Below are 15,756 nucleotides of genomic sequence, written 5' to 3'. Positions count from 1 at the left end.
GGAGCCTACCGAAAAGAAAAAAGACCATCACCGTGACGTTGATTATGTTGGGTCAAAAGTTAGGTCAGCAAAAATTAAACTTCAGGCGCAGAGTCGGGCCAGCTGACAGGCATCTGGCGATGGCGAGACACGTGCGCTGCGAAAGTTGGCACGGCCGTTGGGTCCCCAATCGCAGATGGATCGGCCACCGGGCGCGGCTTTTTGCTGTTCTATTATTTAGCTAGGAAGTTTCGTGTCTTATTTGCTTACTTTGGCCGGCGCCCGCCTTTCCCTGGGCTGTTTGTTGCCGTTTGCCGTTGGGTTTTGTTACTTCCGAATACGCCAAGGAATGTGAACAGCCAGGAATCGGGAAGCAAAAAAAGAAACGGGCGAAACACAGGATAAATTGTTCGAAACCGGGCTAAAATCGTTAGAGCACAATTTATTTGTGGGCCAATTGTGCCAGGCACTTTTGCTTTCCGTCGATTCGATGGTGTGCTGCTCATTTCGCATACCTTTTCCCCGCTTCCAGGCCGATTGTCGCATTTTGTTTTTCGTTCAGCCTTGCTGAGAAGTCCGCGGAACCGTATGCCGGGAAACATTGTGCGTCGGGGTTTTTTCGCTTGTGTTTGCCCACACAGTAGTAGTGCAGTGCTCACACAACGAAGAATAAAGAAATTATGTAAGCTCCTCGGTGGCACGATTGACCTTTTGGATGGGAGATGGTTGTGATGGTTCCGTTCGTGGAGGAAGCTACTCGCTTCGGAGTCTCCTTTTTTCACGCTCGCGCTGAGTGTTTTATAATGATCGGTGGGTGGGTATGTTGAGGAAATGTAAAGATTATGCGCCAAAGATGGATGGTTTAGAGGTACGGTGGGAGGCATTGCTTGATTTGGTGCTTTTCGATGGGGCTGCGAGTGTTTAATTATTTATGCCATTTTAAATTCTAATTTAATTTAAACGTAGCTAGGATTCTGTTTTTTCCCTTTACAAAATATTTATTGATTTATTTCATCGCGATATGATACGTTTCCAGTGTTTTCAAGTCAATAAATTTGATGCCTCTATTGAAGGGCGATAAAAACGATATCAATTCTTAAATTATTATAAATCCATTATTATTGCATTTTTAATAACCTCACTGCTTACTGTAGCTTAATTCTTAAATCAGGTTTGCAATTTGCAAAGTCTTTACAAACATATTTCAACGTGTTCCGTTTATTGTGATTGTTTTGTGTAAGAGAGTTGTTTCTGGAAGAGCAATTTTTACATTTGGAATACAAAATACGAATTTACGTCATTGCGTATTATGCTGGCATGAAATTATGCCACCAATGACTGCATTCCAACAATGTAATGTATGTAAGTAAGTAAGTATGTAATTATTATGTTCTTATGTAAACGCGTAGTTTTTTGTATCATATGAAAAGATTTGGTCCATTGATATTTTTCAAACACTTTCTCGGTTTTCTAAAGCTACAAAGCTAAGACATTGTATCATTACACTCACTTAACTCCTTTACTGACTGACGTATTTCTTTTTCTTACCGGCCTACAAACTCCGAGCGCTCTAGGTCTGCATTATACAATCGCCTTCCACCGCTCGCTGTCGAGTGCCTTCGTCCACTCACGTATTTAGAAGTAGTAAATATTATATGCTGTCGCAACAATTGCCATTTGAAAGCAATTTATGAATGTGAGTTGTACAACAAATTATTTTCTGTTAACCTTGCACGGTACCACCAACCGAGGCCATTGTGGTGCAACGGAGCACTGAGTTCGATTTCGACGTATTTTCTTCCTATCTGGAAGCCATGTGTATACACAGCTGTGTGGGGAAAGGTGCGCTTTTCGCGTCACTGTGCTTTTTTCACCGTTCGACGTCTTTGGTGGGTATCCTCCCATTGCGAATACGTGGCGTTAATGCCTGGTCCTCTTTCTTTCCACCGCCACATAGCCACCTTGCTACACTAATGATGAAAATGGCGAGAAATTGCCCATTTCTTACTTGGTGCGTTTAGCACGACTATACCTTGCTTTTTATTTCCACTGTCCCGGACCGGGTTTCCCGGTATCCTGGCGGCGCCCTGCTACGTGGGCGTCCTCGTTTATCGATCCATTAAGTTGGTTTTCTTTTGAAAATTACTTGCGCGACGGCGCCTTCGCGATGGCGAAATAACAACGCGTGTAATTTGCTCGCTCCTTGTGCCTTGACCGATGTTTTATTCGCTTCTGTCAACTTTGCACCACCGGAAGGACTCCGGTGTTGAGTGGTGTGGCCAGAGACACCTCGAGTCATTACTATGCTTCCCCTTGTCCGCAAACCGCCTCCTTGTGAGACCTTATCGGGCATCATTTGCTGGCTGTGTTGGGTGGCTTGGTGTGCAAATTTAGCACCTCGTCCCGTGGTAGGCCAATTCCAACATTTTTCTTCATTGTATTGTGCAGGTGGACATACCGGGCTTTCCCCACGCCTCACTTCGCCGTGTTCTCTTGGGAGAGAAGCTTTTCCCGGGGCGCCGCGGTGCATGTTTCGAGGCTCGTTTTTCACGCCATCTTCAGCGACAACATGACGACGACGGCGGTTGGCAAATGGAACGAGATAAAATCGTAATCTTATAAGTGACATCACCGACCGGACTGGGCTCACCTACTCGAAGGAGGTAGCGTAATGGGGCGATGGCCAGTAGCGGATTCTGCTTACTTAGATGGCGTTTTCTCTCTTTCTATGGTTTTATACGGTCCGAAACGACAACACGCACCTTGATAGAGATAAAGTATCATGAAAATTTATGCTTTCGTTATGCTCGCCTTCTCTGTTACCAGCGAAAGTAGCGCGGTCGCATCTCGGCATCAAGGCGCAGAGCGTTTCTGTGCCCCACTTCACGTTGTCACGGCAGGCTTAGAGGGTCCCACCGAATCGTATCGGGAGTCATCGGAATAATCCATTTCTAGAAAAAGGAACCCAAGCTACGTCATTCATTGTGCGTGTACACGAAACCAAACGTATAAGAAATAAAAGGAACAACGGCGAGGTACCATCCAAAACTTCACGGGTAGCGGCATCCGAATAATACCATAACTACAAGAAGAGCAAGAGAAAGCGAGAGATGGGGAGAAAGATAGAGAAAATAATCTCGGAATAACAATTTTTCCAGCGGGTTTCAAGTGGTTAGAGTCATCGAAAATTGTTCCGCCATAAGAAGCTACACATTCTGAGAAGGGCATTTCATTTGCATATTCATCCCGCACCATAATTGAGTTTTAAAATTGGGATTTTCTTTTATTCCCCGTCGTTCCTAGAATGCGTATCACTTTCCGTACCGGCTTAAATAATATTCTATCGACAAGTGTACGCGACAACTCAATTCGTAAGAAAAGCAATGGGAAATTTTTATGGTATTTTTTTAATTCCCTCAAAAGTTTTCATTCGCTACGTTCGTTGCCGCTTCTGGTTTGCATAAGCTATAACAGTTTGTGAGCAAAAAGAAACGGAATAGCACGATTTTGTCTTTACAGAGATGGAGATAATATGATTTAGCGTCGCATTCTATCAAATCATTAAAAGAAGAATTCTTACAGAAAACAAAATAAATCAGAATGGTATAATTTACACCGAGCGAAGTTTCACAATGAGTTCTACACTAACACCTGTCTGAGAAGCGAACGAAATTCTGTTATAACTAACCGCCGGTACGAAGCTATTTTCAACCCCGTCAACTCGAAACAGACGGAACATGTAACACCGCGTGGCATGTAAAGCTGCTTAATTAACTCAGCCCTGTTGGTATTGGAATAAGTGGCTGCATTTTGTGCATTGCAAACCACTCCGTTAGCCATCCCAACTAACCTTCATCGTTGTTTGAGTTGATTGATTAAATTCACTTGGACATGCTCTGTCGTTTTTTGGCCTGTTCCAGTTTCAGACGAAACCTCCGAAACGATTTTGCCCATGCTGAGCAGAGCTGGAAGCTGCTGCCCGACGAAAAACGATCTACAAATTTATTCGTATATTCGTCGTTTCATTTTCATTAACGTTTATCCCTTCAGCGGAAGCCAACCAAAATTATGTTGACAACGACGCCATGAGCTCCAACATAAATCTTTTAACGTAGCAAAAATGCGCGCAATCGGGAACTGCTGCAAGGTGGGAGCAAAGGCGTGAAATCCTTATCAGCATTGTATTGTGTGGTGCTTGTTGGAATTTTCCGCTGTGCTTGCGGAGGCTTAGAATAATTTAGATGAGCCCCCAGGCTTCACCGTGAATCCCGGATCTTATAGCCGATAGCGGCCGATGAAGTAGGTCCTCTGGCAAAGGAGAAAAAATCTTGTTTGATTAGCAGTCACCGGACGAAATCGTTTAAATCTCTCGCGTCGGCTCTCGCTCTCCCGTGCCGTGTAGCACTTTACTAGCGGTCCTATCAAGTCACGAATTTTCAACTTTTTTCCTGTTTTTTGCCCTGGACAAACCCATTTCGTTCCTGTGGTGCTTGTGAGCATTTAAAACAATTATCCTCAACTTGATTTCATTGGCACGTCGAATACGGTACAAGAATTTAATCAAAACCCAATCCTCCCGAAATACGCTTTTCCATTCGGTACGGCTGCATGCGGAAACGAACGAAGTGAAAAGCTTTCAAAGATTAGTGGTATCACCGGCGGCAGCAGCGGCGGTCCATGGCTTAGGGACGTCTTGGGACGAAATCTGGCCGGAATAAAACAGGCTGGGCCAGCCGATGGATTTGGGGCCGTGGAAAAACCGGAAAGATTTAAAACCGTATATTCTGTGCCGGTCGGTGGTTCGCAGTTTTTTTTCGTTTCCTCCATTGCCTTCTTCGCCCTCCCCACACGTTACTTTTTGGTAGAAAGGAAATTAATTGTCAAATGCCTCCGGGGACGCGCAAGGCTTAATTCTTTGCATTGTGCTCGGCCACGACTCTCGGCATCGTTTTAAAGGATAAGAGAATACTTAATGTAGTTTTTTGTTTGTTTGGTTTTTCTTTACCTTCAGCATTTGGTGGCTGTTCTGCCCCTTTCATCCACCCTAATACTGTCCGCTGGTGCGGATCCGGGTGCGAGGAAAATGAAAACAGAAATCACTCGATCCAAGGGCGGTGCACTTCGTTGTTGAGTTTTCCGCCACTGTCGTAGCACAGCAGCGACACTTAATGAAGGGCAAACGTTTCTTCTTCTTCTCGTTGACCCACTTTGGCTGGAAAGAAAATGCTTTTCTCACTACTGACAGTTTGTTTAATTGTGTTACTTACCGGCACAAATGGCGTGGCTAAATGAGGTGTTACGGTTGTTTTAGCAGAGTGCCGCAAGGCAAGTCGCGACAGCTTCTCGAAGGCAGAGTCGTGAGTTTATTGAAAGGCGGTGAGCGCTGTGTGTGTGTACGGCCACTGTTTTGATCAAACGAAAGCAATAGGAGAAAAGAAGCGGAAATGGTTTGCAATACACGAATAAATAACAAGACCGCCAAATAGCAGCGGCGGGTTTGTGGTCAAGGAAGGAAAGGGTTTTTTAAAGAACGTTTGGTTCTCTTGGTTCATCCTTTCCCTGTTTCGCCACATTCTCGACTCGGTTTTGCAGCTCACATTGTAGCACATTGCAGTGGTGATATTTATCAATTTCAAGTTCTAAATTGATAAATTGCGTTCTCGATTGCAGTTCGGAGTTCCAGTAATTCCTTCATGCTGCCGTGTATAAACTACTTTATGAAAAAGAAAAGGGAACCCACACAGTATGATGCCAAGGGACACCATTATTATAATATAACCAAACATCGTTAGAAAGAAACTACTGTTCCACGAACTGCGTCACCCTAGGCCTTCCCTTCTTCCTGAAGTCGGTACTCTTTCAATACTAGAAAATGCGGGATTTCTAGGTTAGGTTTATTTAATTCGAAATTTTTTTTCTTTTATTTCTTTTCAAAACATTACTGATGCATTATAAGCAAGATTTACAACAGTTTTGTCTATATATTTTTTGCAAATAGTAGGTAGCATCAGCTGTGCTTTGAAAAAATGGAATGCGCGATAACAAGCTTTACACCTCGATATGTGATCAATTTTAAGCAGAGTTGTGAATGTTCAAACGAAACATATCATGGGCACAGAAAAACGAAGTTCCGGTGGGTTTCAGCACAAATGTTTGTGAGTATGCATGGGGCGGATCATCGTCGCACTGAAAGTAAAAAGCGAAACATTTTCAGCTTTGCCGGTTTTTGCAATCTACGGTTTTTACACATCATATAGGTTTTATTATCACTTACTTGTAGCCGGCCAAGTACATTGATCAGAATGCTTCCGTCAAACATTGGCTGACTATCGACTGCCGTCAATACACGTTGAATCTTCTGGAATGCGAGACCCTACAGCAGAATATGTGAGAGAAAAAATATGCCGAGCACAGGTTACAACCGTTTGCAGTCATAAAGAAAAGTGGCGTTCATTTACCTGAATTTTTTCCAAAATTTTGGCAGCACCTTGGATTTGTTGTCCTTCAAACGTCATGAAGGATAATTCTGCCTAGCAACGATACATGGAAGGATAAACGGTATGAATAATTGAAACGAATGACGAGGAATTACTGTGAAGCTTTCGCTGAAAGATGTGCTTTGTGAGGTTATGACCGTTTATGAGGTTGCCGGGATGTCCGTGCCAAACGAATCGTATCTTACGTTGTACAAATTCACCAGTCCAGGCCGGTTGGCGGGATCATCAAACAGAGCGTAGTATTGCGTGATGAAAGTTTTGCCGATGTCTTCATAATTCGGATTAAGAGCCATTATTGTAACTAGAGGTGGAGGCTTCTGCGCACTGTAACTTTCGTGTGTTCTGCGAATTTTAGCTTTGCTTCAACGACAACAATGATATTTTGCCAAAGGTTCGAGCACAGATTTGAGTAAATGGTCCCCGGATGATGAGAACGCTGCTTTCACAAATAAATGTGCGAAAAAGTGGAGCTAAAACACACAGGGCCAAGTTTTTCGTAAGTGATCAATGGGTAGCAGGCCGTTGCAATGGGCTTTGTTTATGCGCTGTGGATTTGACAGCAGCAGCCATGACAGTCGGTATAACAGTTCGAGTAGCACACTCGCTGGTTGAAAAATGTATAACAGTAATATAGGTAGTTTAACTGAAAATGCATGAAAACAACATGTTATATTAATTTTTCCAAATCCCTATTTTATTAGTTTGATATTTTTCAAAGCGTAGTTCGATGCTATAACTATTTATACTTACTTTACATCTTTGCGATCTTTCTTTGACCAGTTTTTACTGTCAAGTGATTAACAGGTTTTGCTGTCAAACGCGCAATGCTCGATGCTGTGAGTTATGACTATACATTTAGCTGTAGCTTTGAAAAGGATAGGAAACAACATTTCGAGCAACTGGAGGAATTGTAAAAATGTGTAGTTACGAAATTAAAAAATTGTTTACTATTTGTGAATTGTCAGTAACTGGAATTGTCGTAAATTTTGATTTAACTGGTCGGAGCTGCATGCTTAACATTTGCTAGCAATAAAATGAACACTCTTTTTCATCAAATAATGTTGACTGTACAATTACGAGCCAAAAAAGTAAAAGTAGACATGAAGAAAATATTCCAACTTACAGTTTATCACATTGGCCGATTAAATCAAATTGTACTAGCTTAAGTAGTGACTGAATTAGTTTTCATTGAAGGGGAACTAGGCGACATCACTTAGGCGCTTCCATTTATCAAGATCAATCATTGCGCTAGGCCGATTTCAGCAATAAAAAAACCATAAACATAATCAACATTCTTATCGTGCTAGGACCACGCTCCGTTTTATGTTCAATTTGGCGTGTTGCTAAGATTCAGGCTATTTTCCATGAAATCTTTTACAAAAGGAAAAAAAAACAGTTCTTGTAGACTTATAATATAATTTGGAAAACCGTTAGATACTACTCGAAAAATGACTTACCTACTAAAATGTTTAAATTAATTTGTTAAGCTACTTTTTTTCACTAAGCAATTGACAAACACTTTCTTTGTCTTTATCCCACTCAGAGCTTTAAGAAGTTATGTTTTCGTTAAAACCAAACACGCAAAAATGTACCAAACAAGCAACAAGACTGCTTACCATTTTTCCTAGAAATGGTACTTTTGCTTGAAAGTGCTGTTGATGGCGGTTGGATGTTTGTGGCAATCATAAACCAGCTTTAGTTCAACACTTTTGACACTTTTTGTGAGGGTTTCCGGGAGATATATTTCCCTTTTCCATCCATTTTATGGTGTCGTTTGCACTTTTTTTTTTGTATTTACCGGTTTCTATATTTGGTGATTTGATCGCTTCTTCGTCCTTCGAAAGGGCGACAACGGTATCAGGATGTTACTTACATTTTCCTCTTCCCTCAATCGGCCGTCCGAGTGCTTCAGGATAATTAGTTTGAACTGCGCCGTTACAAAGTTTTTTTTATTATAAAGCGATACAACCCGAAAGCTTGAGCTTTTATGGGACGAAAGAAGAAAAAAATGGCAGGATATGGGTCGATGTCGTTTTAAGCACTTGCTGCCCGGGGTGGGTCGGACAATTATCGAGCAATTTGTTAGTAAGAAGTTTTAATTGGAAATTTTAGAAGATGGTTTCTTGGAGGTGGTGGTTGGTGGAGAAGATGGTTCAGGAAAAAAATGGTGCGAAGGTACAACCTGGAAGTCGACAATGTCGGATAGCAGTATTGAGCTAATAGAAGAGTGAAATTTTTTAAACGATTACTGTTGAGTTTTGGTGTAACGTTTTTTGCTTCAAATTCCCTTTAAACATTCATGTTCAGGCTTTTGAGGCTCGACGGTTTAAAGACGAAAGCCTCGCATAAGAAATCTGGCAGCAGTATGGTTTTGCAGATGTGAGTTTCATTTTCTTCTCGCCTCTGAGCGTTTCGGACGGTGTTTAGCATTTTTCCTGCTCTCTGGTCAATTAACGGTATGTTATCTTCGACTGACAGTTTTCGACACGGTCGGTCATAAATTTCGATATAACTACCAGCTTGGCGTATCGTTCTGCCAGCGACTTGTACTACAGCCGTAGCCGTCTGAGTGTTGTCCAGAGACCGAGCCATCTTGACGTATCCTCAAGAGGGTCGCTTGTTTTCGCACTCGTAAAGCGCCTCTCAGCGTCCAAAACAAACATGACCGTCTCGGCAATTCAAAGCACGCAATATTTTTTGCCAGAAGTTGTGCAGGAGCGTGCTATCTGCGCGCGAGCTTTGGCGTGAGAATAATTCGGAAATTTATTTTCTGCTTCTTTGGCGGCAGCGTGCACCGTTCACGGCAGGCGCGTAACTCTTTCGCCGCCGGCGCAACGAGGATCGGTATAAATTGGAACCGTTTGAAAAATAAATCAAACAAATAGGCACCATTCATCGTTTACACTTCATTTGTACGTCCGTTTGAAGTTTGTCTGTTCATTTGCTGAGCACTTACCTAGGTAAACACTTATCACACGAATGGCGAAATGGGGCGACGTGACGCTTTATTCTGCGATGTAGCTCGATTTCTTTCGAGGGAAGTCGAAGGAAACGACGAACTCCATGTAAAGTTGATCTTTTGCTTTGATCCTGTCATAATTTCCAGCAAGCGCAAACCAGTCACATTTATCTGTGCTTTTAGCTCAGTGCCTCTCAATTCGATAGAAGTACGCAGACTTTGGTTCAATTGGGATGTTGTGTGAACCAGATCACTGAGGAACATGCATGTCAGAAAACAATGAAAGCTGGTGGCAGGACTAGTTAGTGTCAAGCTCATTTTTTACACGCCATTCGGACGCTTTCTTTCCTCTAATAAATTGAATTGTTCATTAGCTTTTTGCGGATGCTGTGTTGGCCGGCAATATTTTCTAGCTTTTTTTGCTGCTGCAAACAATTCCATAATTCACACACATGGCACCGTTTAATCATTTCCACCGTGAAATCTTCTCTTTTTTCGCGTGGATTTTTGCTGCCCTCCGGAAAATTTCCACCGCCTGCCACATAGTACACCAGCGGCATGTGTCAGTTGGCTGTGTTCCGTCTCGAGATTGCAATTCATGATAAACATTGCTCGGAAAGTAGACGACCGGCACGACGGACAAAAAAGAAGAGACGACCAAATGCACGGGCAAACGAATCTAGTGCGCGCACGGGTGGAGGATTTTTGTGACCGTGGCACCATAAATCACGAACTTTACGCGCCGGAATCGCTCTTTCGAGCCGGCGACGTACGCTTTAGTAGCTTCTCCCGTACTGTCATCTTGGGTTATGCTGTTTCGAGACCGCCGAGAATGGTGAAAGTAGAAACGGGGAGAAATGCACGATGCAGACACACAAACATAGAATAAGCGATAAAAGGGAGGCCGCACCGACGGAAATGGACACCAAATAAATGGTCCACTAAATGCACTACCCTTTCTTCCGGAATGCATTCATTTCCCGCAACGGGGCTGCTTTATCTCGTTTCGTGAAGGCTTCGAAAACAATATGGTTCTTCCGACTCTCTTGTTCTTGGTCCACGTGTGATCGTTGCTTTGGGACTTTTGTTTAACGACAGCGCTGTAAGCAACGCCAAGTGTGCCGTGCGTGTGCTAATGAGTTACTCAGTGAGTCCCCTGCAAGGACATCTCGGTTTGTGCAAACATTGCGATGTTCATGTGCGCAATATTGCAGCATGAATGGGATGCTAGCAGCGTTTATCGTCCTCAACTCTATGCAACTGAAGAGCCGAGATGCGAGAAACGCCCTCGAAAGGTCACACATTTACTTCTTAAGTTTCTGTTCTTAACGCTTCTGTAATTTATCATTTTCCTTCACTGTGCTAGGTTGTTTAAAAAGTGGCGAACACGCTGCAATAAAATGTCCCTTCATCAATCTTGTAATCTGCTAATGTATGAAATGTTGTTACTTTTGAATTTGGATGATTTTCATAAAAAATATCTAATCTCACGCTAAGCCATTTTATTTTTCTTGTCTGAACTAATATAGATTTAAGTAAAGCAAACGTTTCTTTTATGGGTATATGATTTTTTTAAATTTTATGTCAAAAGGAGAAATCTCTAGCTTTATGCTGTAATATGGTAAATGTAAATAATACAGGCTAGATGTAAAGAGTAGCTCATGGTAAGATGTGTACCTGTTTTGCCAATGTCACCTCCTCGCAAACCGAAATGTAATACAAAAATTGGTTAGTGTCGTGAAGCGAGCCAACTGGATGGGCTAGATTAGGGAACACCGTTTACAATAGAATAACGTTGTAACCTACAAAGCTTTCGCCGTAAAGCGACATACAATAGGAGGAGGCTCGACTGGTTTCGTTGCTAAATTTATCAATCCGCAGACGATCACGAACGGTGTTCGAATTCCGATTCTCATTAACATGATATCGTTCCAATTACCACAAAAAAGGCCAAAGCCTCCCGCGGGGGGCGAGTACACCCGCAGAGGCCGTGCGAAGGTTCGGTCGCGTAATGGAGCGTCGTGCCACGTGCGCGGTGCGGGCTACGGTATAATTGCGAAAGCTGCTCTCCGGAACTCCTACACAGATTCAGCCGGGCGCGAACGTTTCGCGCTAAAAGCCAACGGAAATTATCATCCTGAACGGTGGCCGTTCTAGTCGCGGTTACTGCCAAGTGGTTGCTGCGCCTGTGCCCGTACCGCGTGGAATTCACAGAATAATCTTTTCCGCTCGGCATCAACTGAATAGGCAATCGCTTTGCCCCGGGTTGGTTCGCTGGCCGCGTGGCCGGAAAAACTGAAATGGATGGTTCGTTGGCTGTTGTTTGATTGCCATTTGCACACCGCGTCACAGCGTGATAAATGGGTGTATTTTGCTTGTTACCATCGCTCTGCCAAGCCACGCACACGCTGGAAAAACAGGTTGACCGAAGTTGAGGTTATGTTTTGCCTCCTCGTCGGCGTCGTCGTCGGACGACTCGTCAAAGTCGAAGTCGAGCAGCAGCTTCTTCGCCTCTCCGCGTGGCTTTTCCGGAAGCAGTTGGTCCCGGTTCCCGGACCGAATGCTTTTTCCGAATGTTTAACAAGTGTACTAAGTGCGGAAACAGACCGCGGCGGTGCTCTGCCTAGCTCGTCCTGGCTCTGCGGTGTTATTGTTACGCGTCTTCGACAAACAAATTTGTTCCATCATTAATTATGGAATAGCTCGTCGAGCAAACATTTGGTTCGAAACCGTCGACGAGACGCCGGAACTTGTGCAGGTGCGGATGCGGATTGGGGCCGTTTGCCCACGAGTGGGCTCTTTCGAAAGTCTATTGAGCGGAACGAGAGATAGAAAGAGAAAGGTGTGTGTGTGTGTGTGTGTGTGTGGTGTAGTTTGTTAGGACTCGGGAGAGGGCACCAGCAGAGTGAGTGGAATTCATTGAAATAATGGAAATAATTGAAAGGGTACATGATCCTAGACCTAGACCCTAGTTTGGCGGAGGTACGCAGTGGGTCCTAAATGTTCAGAAGGGATCTGTTTGTTTGGTAAAGCAATAACAATATTGTCGATAGGCGGGCGGGCAGTCATCAGATAGAGCGATTCGGGGTATGGATCCGGTTTGAGAGCGCCAAAAGCAGCCCTCTACTGGTTTTACCTGCCCTGCCTAGCAAGGATTGTGGTTGGGTTACGTGTTTAAGGGTGTCGCGTGTGTATTTTCCATCCTTGCAGTTGTCCCAAAAGCCCTGCTGAATACGCATGGGGACTTCGTTCCACACACGAGAAGAGCCTATTTTCGTAGGGAGCCGAACCCCCCCGAAGTACACCGGATACACTTTCGGTAACCGTAAGCATTCGTCCGTGCGACTATGCGAAAGACGAATTCCTCGAGTTTTACGCCGAGGCCTGAAATTTTTGGCACGGGTAGGGATTGCCACAACACTGCGGACAAGGCGCGGGTGCGCGTCCGCGTAGTCTTGGGGACGCGTTAATCGAGCAACTTTTGTGTCTGACGTGCCATGATTACGTGGGGAAACATTAGCAAAGCCTCCGGCAGATATAACCTAGGTCCCGGATTCCGTCCCCGAAGTCCTCGCCATCTGCCTCGTTGTGTGGATCTGCTTCTTGGAAACGAAAGTCTTTCCCAAGCGGAACCACATGAGCAGGGGTTTATGTGTTGGGCTCATTTGAAGTGCCCGTGTATTTCGGTGCTAGCGCCCAATCCACGTGGCCAAGAGCTTTCGGTCCACGCCTCAGAGTTATTCATCAGCTCCACTGCAAAGGGCTGTTTATAATATTTTCCGTGTAGTAGTACTGTTGTGCTCCTGGCAATGGATACAGTTTGTTTGGTGAACGAAAAACCGCACACCGCATGGAACGGTGTGTGTCGGTTGGGCATCCGGACCAGCACTCATTAGATCTCCAACTAGACTTGAGCCGTCGGATTCCAGTGTCTTGGGGTGGAGAAGCCTCACGATAACGGCATCTCGCCCCAACTCGCTTGGAACTCGTTGTGGATGATGCCCGATCGCCTGTTGTAGGCAAATCTTCGGGACTCTATGACTCTCGAGCCTCTCGAAAGGCGGAAAACGGATTCATTTATCCGTGGTTTCCAATTCATTTTTCAACCGCCCACCATCGTCGGCGGCCGACGACGTACGTTCCCCGGTACGCTTTAATCTGTGCCAAATTCGGAGGAAACGCGGAGATCGCTCCCAGAAACACCAAATGGTTCTCCGAGGAAGAAATGGTACACGGATCCCAGTTCGGAAACTCCTCATCCTGCGAGCGCAGCGCGTGTTGTGGCCACGGTTAGTTGGTGGGAATCGTAAAGATAAATTTTCATAATTGAATTCTATTCCCACGGTCTTCCTGCTGGCGGCCGGTGGCAGTGGGTCCGATGGCGTTGGTGGAAAGTAGTAGGGAAACCGAGCGGTTAGGAAACTTTCCTTTTGCACACAGAGTCTGAAACTCATCGCCGCGAGACCAGTGCAGCTATAGTCATGTTCTGAGTCCTTGGAGTCGGGTCGTAAGCCAGTGCCAAAACTTTAACCGCACACCATTTTGCGCACCCACAACGTAGAAAATAGACCCCAGGTCCAGCTGCCACCCACCTGATACCCGACACTCCGTGGCTGCCGGGGGCCTCGGGGTTGTTTTAGTAAGTTAAGTGGAAAATTACCACTGCATTTTGCTAATACACCATCATTCGTGTGTCGCGTTTTTCCTTTTTCCATCAACTTTGCTCTGGCGTTGTTTCTTCTTGTTGTTCGGAGCGTGGAAATGGCCTCGTTGGCTTACGGCAGGACTTTTTTGTGTGTGGCTAGCTGCGCTCGATGGTCGACGTGACCGGCATAATGACACTCCTTCACATCGGCCATCACAAGGTGGCTTGTGCAAGACGAACTGCGCACGGATCGACCGCGTGGGACCGAGCGTGAAAGTTTCCCAGAGAGCGAGAGCCCCTGGACAGGGGTTGCCCCCGGCAGGAGTTGAACTTTTCCCAAGACGCTAGAAACCGATCGCGCCGACGGTTGTTTGGCCAAAAATGTTCGCCCAGTACCTCCTCGCAGCCAAAAGCGAGTAAGCTAGTAAGTTAGAGGGTACCCTTGCCGGCCCGGCGCGCTCCTAATTTGATTTTAATGATGGAACCCGCCTAACGTGGCCATCCTCTGGGGGCACCCGGGAAAGGCGCAGGCATCGTCCCGCTGTCATCTTTGAGTAGGGCGTTCCGTTGGCTGACGCATACGGGGCCGGAGACTCGGTACTTGACGTGGCACTAATTTGTCCGATTTTATGATGGACAATGTGCGTGTGTGTGGGTGGGAACAGTTTTTGGTCGTTTACCTTTTTGGGGGTGGTCCTCTGTTAAGTTGTTTATTACCAGTGGATAGTAGTATCTGCATTGAGGGTGCCAGCTTGAGACGCCGCTCGTGTATGCGAGGGTCGTTCGTTGAGCCCCATATAAGGTCTGGTCCATGGTATGAAGTCTCAAGTTTACTCTTACGAAGCCTTCATTTAAGAGTGCAATTGATGTGGGGTTCACATTGACTCAAGAATTCAGACCTACCCATCGGGGTAGCATCGGTGCGATGTCGCGCGGATGAGCTTTAAAATTCAATAAACCACACCAAAGTCCACAAAGTGTGTGGCAGGGTCTCCTAGCTACAGGTTTTCATAGGAATTTTAATACTTGAGCGCATTGGAATGACCATTTGAGGGCAAAATTAGACCTCTGGGAGATGCTGTCGGGTCAACGATTGGTTTGTTTGGGCTTTTAACTAATTATCTACCAAATGGGGTAGATGGTAGGAGTTGATCTACTTAATGATGTACTCAGAAAGAGACCAATTTACTATGTGAATGTTAATGTTCCTATGCAGTAATTGTTGCATCAATTGTTTGGCTGTTAGAAGTAGTTATATGCAATTAGTGCTTATCAAATATGATGGTAACATGTATGGCTAACAAGGGATCAGTAGTAGATGTTTGTAAACATAGCTGGTGTGTGTTGAAAAATTTTGACTTGCTTTCATATGTAGAGGATGATACAAATAAATGAAGACAAATTATTTGCCTATAGCACGTGGCACCGCATACCGCATGAAGCGTCAATCTAATGTTTAAAATATTCGGCAAAACGAGTAGAAAACCATCATGAACCAAACATCTGGGCAAATGTAACACACTGGAGTGCACCAGACATCATCTGAACTACAGATGTAATTTTAAAAAGTAAGGTACCAAAGCACTACGAGAAAGGCGAACTATTTTACTATGTTACATCTAATTATCATTACTAATTATGAAGTGCATCTTTAGTTTCGCCAGGGGGAGTTCATG

At 44.7% G+C, this 15,756-nt stretch overlaps 2 protein-coding genes across 4 annotated transcripts in view; one reads left to right on the top strand and one right to left on the bottom strand.

Annotated features, from left to right (window-relative positions):
• Positions 1–15,756, top strand: part of LOC128272634 (low-density lipoprotein receptor) — a 218,314-nt gene that overhangs the window by 52,774 nt on the left and 149,784 nt on the right. The window lies entirely within an intron of this gene.
• LOC128272635 (probable nuclear transport factor 2) lies at positions 5,860–6,971 on the bottom strand. Its single transcript, XM_053010473.1, has 4 exons — positions 6,662–6,971; positions 6,438–6,509; positions 6,254–6,352; positions 5,860–6,165 (listed from the first exon to the last, which is right to left on the bottom strand). Exons 1-4 carry the CDS (start codon positions 6,767–6,769, stop codon positions 6,052–6,054), a joined length of 393 nt encoding a protein of 130 aa, XP_052866433.1. The 5' UTR covers positions 6,770–6,971; the 3' UTR covers positions 5,860–6,051.

Source organism: Anopheles cruzii, chromosome 3 (assembly GCF_943734635.1).
Source record: "Anopheles cruzii chromosome 3, idAnoCruzAS_RS32_06, whole genome shotgun sequence".
Classification (NCBI taxonomy): Eukaryota; Metazoa; Arthropoda; class Insecta; order Diptera; family Culicidae; genus Anopheles; species Anopheles cruzii.
This window is presented reverse-complemented; position numbering and strand designations above follow the sequence as displayed.